Source organism: Patagioenas fasciata, chromosome 4 (genome assembly GCF_037038585.1).
Source record: "Patagioenas fasciata isolate bPatFas1 chromosome 4, bPatFas1.hap1, whole genome shotgun sequence".
In the NCBI taxonomy this organism is placed as follows: domain Eukaryota; kingdom Metazoa; phylum Chordata; class Aves; order Columbiformes; family Columbidae; genus Patagioenas; species Patagioenas fasciata.
Genome location: NC_092523.1, coordinates 29,276,425 through 29,286,244, shown reverse-complemented (window position 1 = coordinate 29,286,244; position 9,820 = coordinate 29,276,425). Strand labels below are relative to the sequence as shown.

At 43.0% G+C, this 9,820-nt stretch overlaps 1 protein-coding gene across 3 annotated transcripts in view; it reads left to right on the top strand.

Moving 5' to 3' along the window:
* Positions 1-234: 234 nt before the first annotated feature.
* LNX1 (ligand of numb-protein X 1) overlaps positions 235-9,820 on the top strand; it is a 76,403-nt gene continuing 66,817 nt past the window's right edge. Inside the window, exons 1-2 of one of the 3 annotated variants that reach the window (XM_071807494.1) lie at positions 235-339; positions 7,112-7,593. In XM_071807494.1, the coding sequence (XP_071663595.1) occupies positions 7,208-7,593 (386 nt within the window). In that variant the 5' untranslated portion in view covers positions 235-339; positions 7,112-7,207. Of the gene's footprint in view, positions 340-2,916; positions 2,975-7,111; positions 7,594-9,820 lie in introns of those variants that run through there. The other 2 variants (XM_065837062.2, XM_071807495.1) reach the window with 2 other exon arrangements.

The window sequence follows — 9,820 nt, the reverse complement described above, 5'->3', positions numbered from 1 at the left end:
TTATGTCAATTAGAATGAGCACACATTTAGGAAGCACCTTAGGAGCCAATCATAATTGCTCACACAGCCTTGCTTCAGCCACATGATTGACTTCCTCTGAGCAGGTAGACCGTGTGCCTCTGAGAAGTAGTTACCCACAGCCTGCCCATTCTGCTACAACTTGTCTTTGCACTCGGGAGTCTGAGCTTGTAGTTCTGGCATATGCTGTTGATCCAAGTCAGGGCTTACTGAACTTTGAAAAAAGCAAGAAACAGAAATTATTACCTCAACTAACATGGTATTTAACAACTAGAGGCATGCCAGCAACAAGTCTTCTCAGAAATACTACCTTGTGCTAAGGTGAGTTCATTCATAAGAGGTATTCCTTATAGCGTGGGTAGGTTAACCTGTGGATATGTAATGTCTTACTTAAATCTTCTCTTCACTCAAATCTTGTCCAGCTGTTCCTAATATTCTCAAATTACTTCTGGGCTGAATTTTTTCATTTTAACGTGCTGAGTAAAGTTTTGTATCCATGAAATTGTCAGAAAGAGCAATTCAGGTTTGCGTGGGCGTGCGAGAGAGAGACAGACGAAAAAGCAGAATGTATTTCCATACATTCCTAACAGACATTTCAGATACTTAATTCCACAACAAAAAAACTTTTTCCAGCATTGGTTTGTTCTGTAAATTCCAGCATGAGCCACAGAGAAAACCTTTTTTTTTTTTTTTTTTCAAATAATCTGGTTCTGGTTTTTGAAGTTACTGTGCATGCAGGCACAGTATGACATTTCTGTTAGGTTTCACAGCTTGAGCTTCAACTTTAAAAGTCGGGGTTATTCACCTACTGTACTATTGAATTTTTCTGTTCAGTTGGAGATGTCTTTCATCACCGAAGGCTCTGCGAAGTGCTTTGGTTGTTACAAGCTCTGAGAAGGATTTTTTGACTAATAATAGCTTTGAGAAACCAGCTGTCTTAAAGCTGGGGCCGGGCAGAGGAGACGTTTTGGAGTTCCCGTTTGTTGTCTCAGATACCTTCTGTACTGATGTGCCGAGCTTTTAAGTACAAGTATTTTCTCCTAAGAGCCAGCTCTAACAGTCTTTTCTATGATCTTTAAAGTCAAGCTGAATTCTCATCTGCTAAACTGATATCTCCAGGATCCTCAACTCTTCTCCAATTACCAGCTTTTTATCTAGAGTTATACACCTCAGCTCTGTTCGTAACAAATCTTGATTGGAGATGGTCTACTACTGATTACACCTCAAGCAGAAAGAAAATGTTGTGACTTTTCTATAGGTAGAACAGATTTAAAATAAGAGAGGTGGAGGAAAAAAAGAGAAAGAAAGATACACGCAGGAAGAATGCTGGTCCTAAAATATGATTATAAGGTTTTAGGCACCTTGGTGTTTTATAACCTCCTTTTGAACAAAGTTTCAGATCTAGGCAGATGGACTCACCCTGTTGGCCTCAAATGCAGCTCTGCCAAGGTTGGTGCAAATTATTACATTATCTGTTTGACAAGATCTTTGTAATGTCTTTTTGGATGGAAAATTTTGTACAATAGGTAATACTGGAGTATGGGTCACTCTATAATGCTTTCCACAACTGTTGTAGCATTGTGAAATAAACAGACTGCCCAATGACCTCTAAGTATCACCACAGCTAATCCTGCATAACCTGAGGGTTCTGAGCTTTTGCTAGGGGTGAAGGAGGACCTCTCTCCCTCCCTCCGTCCTTCCCTCTTCTTCCCAGTGTGGGTGAGCCACTAGGTGGGGACAATGCCCACATCTCCTGACCTGCCCATGACTCTGCCACCAGCACCTGGGCTGAGGTTTCATAAAAGAGTTAATTCTATGACTGTGAAAGGTGCCAAGTCTCCTAGCAATTTTAAGTGGGTGTTTTCTAACATTAGCAAGCAAGATGGCAGTCTCCAGGCTCCTGGCAAAACAAGCTGAGTATCAAGAAAGGCAGATATTTGTTGCAGCATGCTTACAGTTACTGTGGCAAAAGGAAGGCCAGGTAAAAGCATCTCTGGAAGAATAACAAGCTTCTAATTTTACTTAGCAGCTGGCAATGCTGCTGTCATGGAGCAGTTTCCTTACACACCTACAGACCAGCCCCTTTGGTCATGCTGTGCCCTGATGAACCACGTGAAGGCTTGCCCTGAGTCATTTAGAGGTGCACATCCACAGGAGGTAACAGCCCATGCAGGGGCTTGGGGGAAGGATGCAGCATGACTTTGTTATCTCAGCTCGGCTAAAAAGAGCACAACAGCTCTATTGGTAGTACGTCTACCTCCTGCAGGGTTGTACAGCAGAAAAACAGGGCATGAAAAGGCATCCCCTTCTAAACAGTGGATATAGGATTTATTACGCACATGCTTAGGAGTCCAAAAATAAAACAGGAGCATTAATAAACGTGTTACTTAAATACACAGAGACAAAACCAAATTAAATGAAAACAAAAACATCTAATATTTTAATCTCACTGTACTATTCAGAATCCATTTTCCCTTCACTTGCTGGCCACCCTTTCCCTTGGCTGAGGATTTCATTACCCCCAAGCCATAGATAGTGCTTCAGATCTACCAGAGCTGAATTCCTCTACCTGTTTTACAGCTCATCTATGTCACTCCTTCATTTTCAAGTGATGCCTGTTTGCTGGCTTGTCTGTCACCATTCGGGATTTAAGCCCGTTGCTGCCTTTCCCGTCTCTCTGTCACTGTTTCTCTGGCCTTTAGGCATCTGTTTATTCCTTTCTGTATTAGCTGCTTCCTCGCTATCTTTCATCACTTAATTTTCTCTCTTTTAGCCTTGGTTACTCACTTTGTGCTACCTGAAGCTTCTTCCATTTTGCGCCATGCTACTTCCAAGTGCAGGTTCCTGCGCTGCTGGGTTAATATGTGACGGTGTGACTGGGTAGAGGCAGTGGGGCTTTGCTGCTCTACTCAGAGAGCCCTCCTCTTGCTGCGCTGCTGCCGGTGTAACTGTGATGGTAAGTCAGGATTTAAGCTTAAGGTTGCTGAAATTCCTAATCGGGATGGGACAGTCGTGGGCTTGGCTGTGCAAGGGGATGAAAAGGATTCTCTTAACCTACTTTCCATGTTTACTATCCATGGTTTTTGTCTGGATTTGTTTTGTTGTTCTCTTAAACATGTCTGTTGGCTACAAATTTGTAAGGAGTGAAGACCCGTAAGATGAAAACTCTTTCAAATCAATGCAGTCTGTTGGGTAAATTTGTATAAAAATGTGTTAGCTTGATACTGGCTGTCACTGTGGCCACAGCACTTCTTACCTTCATGTGACCATTCTTGTTCCAGCATGTGCCTGAAAGCTTAGCAGAACAGATATATAGGATGACAGTGTTCTGCCTTCATCATTTGCACCATATTCCAGTGCTCCAGCTCTGCGCCTTGGGCTGGAGCTTGACCTACTGCAGTGTCACAACACTGTGAAATTGTTACAAATCAGTATTTAATTGAGTTCATCTAAGCCAAGCTGTGCTAGGCGCTGTACAACTATGCTAAATCTGGGACTCCAGTTGTTGGAACCTTCCTGTGCAGCAGTGAAGGGGCAAACACTGGCAATGGCTTTTTGGGCACGGTACGACCACCACATCTAAAATCTCCTGCTGCCAATCGTCTGTCCAGCAGCTGGTTCCTGTATAAAAAGGCTCCTGCTGTAAGCCAGCATGGGACTGCCTAGGTGACATCCTCGCCCTGCTGAGGTTGCCAGTGGTCTTGACACTGACTGCAGCTAGATGCAGGTTTCCTCCCCACTCATTTTCCTTCTCCTCCTCCCACAACCACAGGCCTTGAAAAAGAGACTTTCAGCCAAGTAATAATCGCATTTTTTCACTTAGCTATGTTTTATCATCTACCTGTAGAGGGTTCCTTGCTCAAAGCGTGTTTTATTATTCATAGTTAATAGAAGTAGAAATACGTGCTGGTTATCAGCAGGTCAATTTTAAATCCCCTTTTCCCTCTCTTCTACATTGCTCAGGAGAAACCGTTAGCAAATCTCAACACTGAGGCTTTAAGCTTCCTAAAACAACATTAAACTAATTATGTAGCTTGTTGTGACAGCACATAAATGTGATAAATACAAATGACTGCAAACATTTCAAACCATGTCTGCCTCTGACTGAATTTATGCAACAACTCCATTGCACGCCCTTTGTGCTAATTCCTGTGGTGGTATAATCACCTCCCAAGGACAGACAGTGATAATTTCATTGCTTGATATGTTCGGCAATTTAAGAAGGTTCTTCATAGGTAAACACAGATCAGATTAGCCAGGAGAGGCTGACAGATTTTGCTCACTCCCTCCTCGCCCCCCCCGAATTTGTGTTATTATCTAGTCTAAATTTTATAAGTAACAGAAGTCCTGGGACTTGAATTAAGTCCTCCAAAAAATTTCATGCCTGTTACTAATTAACATGGATGTTTTTATTTCCCTGCACTGTAGCAAGTATTTGCAATTTATGGGAACATTTTAAAATTCAGGTACAGCTCCTCACACCTGCACTTTCTCACTACCGATGCATTATTAGCCTGGCAGGTTTGTAAAGAGTATCTATAATGTGGCCAGGATAATTTGGCTTTGTGTCCACTGGGGCTTCTCTCATCATTTTTGCTGCAGCAGAGCATGGCCTCAGGGTATCAATGCCTCTCTTTCTCCATAGCCATTGCAGGAATAATTGTAGTTGCTTCAGAGCTGTAACACCATTTCCAGTTGTACCTAATCTGCATCAGGGGAACTGATGTGTTGTACATGTGGGAGCGAAGGAGTGATGCTTCCAGGGTTAGGACACAAGGCCGTTGGGATGCCTGTGCTCCTGTTCCTGCAGCCACTCCTGCCTTAGGGTAGGGCTTCAGGTCCAGCTTTCAGCAGGATCGCTGATGGGAGCCGCACACTGGGTCTCCTGCTAGCAGGAAGGAAGAGATTCTGTCCTAAGTAACAATTGAGGCAACAAAATGTTGGGGTTGGACGTTTGCTGGTGCGCAGGGAGAGCACCCATGTGGATCCACCTGTGTGTGCTGGTACAAGAGGATGTGACAGGAGAGTGGAGAAGCAGCATATTGCCCACTCCCCTGGTTGCCCTGGGTGCAAGTAATTTCAAAAATGTAGGAAAGAAAAAAGTTCATAAAGCAGTGCTACTTTTGTCCTGCTTTATTGATTTCTAATTCATTTTATGGCTATTTTTAAAGCCATAATCCCACAAATTCCTGAGGCGTATATTGTCATTCTTGCAAGTGGCCCTGTTGACTTTGGATGGGCTCCCTTCATGTGTGAGGGATACAGAGATCAGGCGAACGCTCTCCCACTCCCTCTGTGAAACACAGCTGCTGGTAAAGCAAGCACCAGCTCACAGCCACCCCACTTGATTAAGAAGCTGGCTAAGAGCAACCTACCAGGAGTTTGTTTCTTCAAAAAGAGCTGTTCATAAAGCTCTGGTGAATATTATTACAAAAGGAAATGTTTGCCATGCTATAGAGTATCTTAAATATTTACAAGGATTCTAACAGGCAATGATTTTGATTCAAATGAAGCTACTGCTAATCAGGAGACAGAGCTTATGCAGAACTTAATCTTGCAAGCAAAAAATATTATTGTATAGCCACTTAGCATAATTGCTACATAAGAATAGGATCTAGCAAAGCATTAAAGTGAATGTTTTGACATTTAAACATCTGGTTAGAGTTAGTGGGGCAATCATTTTACCTTTATGTCAGAAAAGCCTTGCTATGTTAAAGTTTAATTTCTCAGGTTTAGAGCCCCTGAGCTTTGCACAAAAATAAGGTGTTGTTTTACATGAAAATGTGCTCTATCACAGTCAGATTTTTTTTTATTCTTTCCCTCATTTGCCCTCAAAAGTGGGAGTCTGAGGCTGACACATTGTCTCAGCAAATTAAGTCAAGCTGGAAGAAAGGGTACAGTGTTATGGCAGAACAGCAAATAAGATTTACATTTTCAAGCAAGAGAAGTAATTAGGCCATTGAATATTTTATATCTTCATGTTTATTTTCAAAGTGGTATATCAAAATGAGCACGTATGTAAAGAGACGTAAGTGCTCCAATGAGCAGTTGGGGCTCATCAAGTAAAAACTACAAATTACTCTTCAGTTTTGCTGCCACCCACAGAGTTTACATCTTTAAAATGCCAGCAGGCAGGTGCTCTGGCCAGAGCTAATTGGGTCTGTAGTTAGGGACATACTGAGTGTCTGTAATACATATTACTAAGGAAACAGGCCTAATTTGTGAATACAGTACTTGGCATTGTGTTGTAGAGTTCAGCATGTGAGGTATTTGGTGCTTTGGGAAGTAAAATGATGTTTTGAGCTGGTTATGCTGGTGCAGGTGTTTATGACTTCTTAACTTCAGGCACTCAGAGCAATGATATGCAAGCACACAAACTTTAAATTCAGAGTCCCAGGTCCCCATGACAAGACAGAGAAGATCTGAACTCTCCCCAAAGTACATTCTTGAGGTCTGTAACACCATTGTGTGCAATGTAAAAGGTGGGGTCTTTTGTTCAGTGGTTTTGAAAGTCAGGGAGATCCATTGCTGCTGTGGGAAGAGGATGTCTAGAAGGGTCTCAGGTTCTAAATCCTCAAGTGTCCTCCCTGTGGCTGTGTGTACAGTGTATGTCCGCTGCTGTGTGCCAGGTGAAGCTGCTGCTCTCCCTCGCTCTGCTGAGGCGGCGACTTGGGCAGTAACCATTATCTTACCTATATGTCTGCACACAGTCTTGCAATGTTTGCATACACATGATGCTGCATTTCCAGCAGAAGTAATGTGGCCATAAAATCAGCTGACTGGAACTGCAATTATATGCTAGTGCAAGGTTTTCAACCATTAAATGCCTGTAGTATTTCTTCCTATTTTGATAGCTTTCTTTACAATGAGAGCAATTGTGTAAACTAAGCTAGATTTAAGAGAATGAGGTCCCTTGAGCTAATTGGCTAGCTTTTTTTTTTTTCTTTTTTTCCACTTCTTTCTTCACCCTTCTCTCCCAAAGATACAGTCTTTCCCTAAAACCTGCTAGGGTACTTCATACCTGCATACATCCTGTAAGTATGGTAAAAGAAAAAAAATCTAGAACATAACTCTTCCTCTTGCTTCCCCACAGATCTTATGACACACAAGCCTTGCTGCAGCTCTCACAAATAGAAAACGGGTCGGGGTGTTCCCATCTGCCCTCTTTTGAATTGCATCAATTTTGATTATGAGCCAGAAAGAAGAACAAATGGAGGATAGCTTCCCGCCATTCTGTGTCACCTGCGGCCAAGTACATTTACCAGAAGAAAACCACTTATACAACTACACTGAAGAAGTAGATGATGATCTGATATGCCACATTTGCCTGCAACCTTTGCTTCAGCCATTAGACACGCTCTGCGGTCACACCTACTGCATGGTCTGCCTTACGAACTTCCTTGTGGAAAAAGACTTCTGCCCCATGGACCGCAAGCTTGTGGTTCTCCAGGCGTGTAGGAAGTCCAGCATACTAGTGAAAAACCTCCTGGACAAGCTAATGGTTAGCTGCCCTTTCACAGAACACTGCTCAGAGGTCGTGCAACGTGGTCAGCTTGAACAGCATTTCCAAAACCAGTAAGTTTTTTGGATAGAATTTTTTTTCACTCTTTTTCTTAAGGAAGGAAAAAATATCTTCACTTAATGCTAATTAAAATAGAAAATTAACGTAAAGAAAGATTTATAGATGTCAGTTGCAATGAACACCTACAGTATCATCAATTTAGAGGTTAATTTAGTCCATTTATATGACAATATTTCACTGTATTTTTAGAATTGCATGCATTCAAGGTACTTCATGCTATCGTTAGCAGTTCTGGGCAGATATCTTGTGGTGAGATGCATAATGGAATTGTGTATTTAGTCATCTGAAGATGTCTGTGAGTTTTGGGAAGCTGAGTTATTATAAATGTTTTAGTAGTACATTAAGGGTTTTATAATTGCCCTTTCTTCAATCTTTTTTTGAATCACAAATGACCTATATGAGAAGTAGAGCAGAAAATATTCTGGTTTGGTATTGGTCTTTGGAGCTGAGCGCTCCTTTCTTCCAGGTGAGCACTTCCCTGTGCCCTGCACGCCGAGGCTCGCAGAGCCCCCGCTTCTCCAGCGCGGAGTGGAGGAGCTCCCAGGCTGGACTCCCCCTCCAGGCTCGCATCTCCAGGGGGCCAGGACATCCTCTCGCCTGCCTCTAGGAGAGATGTCTTCAGAGAGCACTTTAGTTCCTTTGCAAGGATAGAGCTGGTGGTGAATGATCCTCTGTTTTGGGTAAAAGTGTGTGCTGCTGCTCTTCTCTTGCGTCTTCTACCTTTTGAAAGGAAGGCAGAAGAGTAAAGAGACACATTCAGGGCTGTGATTTCTGACAGTAGACAAATGCTTTGACATAACCCAGGTAACAGCACTTCAGGTTTGAGGAGAGGTGGGGTCTAAGAGATTGCGCTTTTTTGTGGCCTCTATCTGTTGTCTGGTGAAATTACTTCCCCTGTGGTTTGCAGGTGTGAGTTGTGTTCCTAGGTGTCCGCTTCTGCCTCTACATTGTGGAGAAAGTCCTGGGCGACCAGCACAGGGCTCCACACTTCTGCTGGGGGCACATTCCTGCACAAACATGGCAATGCTCAGGGTCAGAGCATCCCTGGTGAGCTGCAGCACAGAGGTGTGTTCACGGGGCTGCAGGCTTCTGGGTCTTGAACCCTGTAACTGGAAATGACTCTGCCGCCTGCCATTCAAATGTGTCCCCATTTGAACTGGAGACAACATTTCCTAAAGCACCTGGATTCTCACAAGGAATTTATTCAACATATTGACCGAAGTCATTGTGGTTTAACAAAAAAAAAAAACAAAGTTGACTGTTTCACATTACAAAAACTGATAGATACATAAATAAATGGAAAATTAGCAACAAACTCCTTGCAAAGGGCAAGAGCCCCACTTTTCATATGCTTATGGATTTGGGTGCCCTTTGCCCGCCCATTTTTGGACCTGGCTTTCCCTGTTGAAGTTGCTGCTGTCTCACGGTCCACAGTGTAAGAGGTGGCAGCAGCAGCTTCTAGCCCAGGCTAGCAGTGCTTTTCAAGGTTAGATTTCTGTTGCTAAGGGAAAAAATCAACACAGTTACTTAGGATTTTCTGCCTTTGGTCCGTACTTCTCTGACAGACCTCAAACAGAGATTTCAGTAGTCGTGCAGGTAAAGGGACTGACAGTCTGCTGTGAGCTACTGTCACTGAGATTATGTTTCCCTACAGATTCCAGCCACAAAAATATTGAGCCCCTAGTGTAAATACCCTTTCCATTTCATACAGCTGACTCTAATGTACTCTAGAATTTTCTTTTTTGTCTTCAGTTTTTGAGATGCTGGAGCTGCACCCATAAAACTAGCAGGAAACCCCTCTCACACTCACAGTAAACAAGAGAAGTGGAATTCTGTTTTTTACATAGAGACCACACAACTAGTACAATTTCTGATTTCTAGAGCTGACTCTCCTACATGAACATGTGCAAGTCACTCCACTGTCTTTGTTTCTCCTCCTAGACATAATAGTAGAGAAACTCTTCACATACATGCCTTGCAGAATAGCAGTGTTGTAAACCACTACTTGATTCTGTAAAAGCCTGGCAAGATTTATTCCAGTGCTTATTACTGAATGTCCATGGCCTGGACTTCCTCCTCAGGATTTTCAAGATCCTAGGCCTCTGGCTTACATAGCCTGAGCCCAACCAGGGGCAGGAAGAATTGGGTCAGTAACCTGTTCCCACAGCTTCTCGCTGTCCTGCCTCCCCTGTGCCAGGCTCCCCATACCAAGTCCTGGCT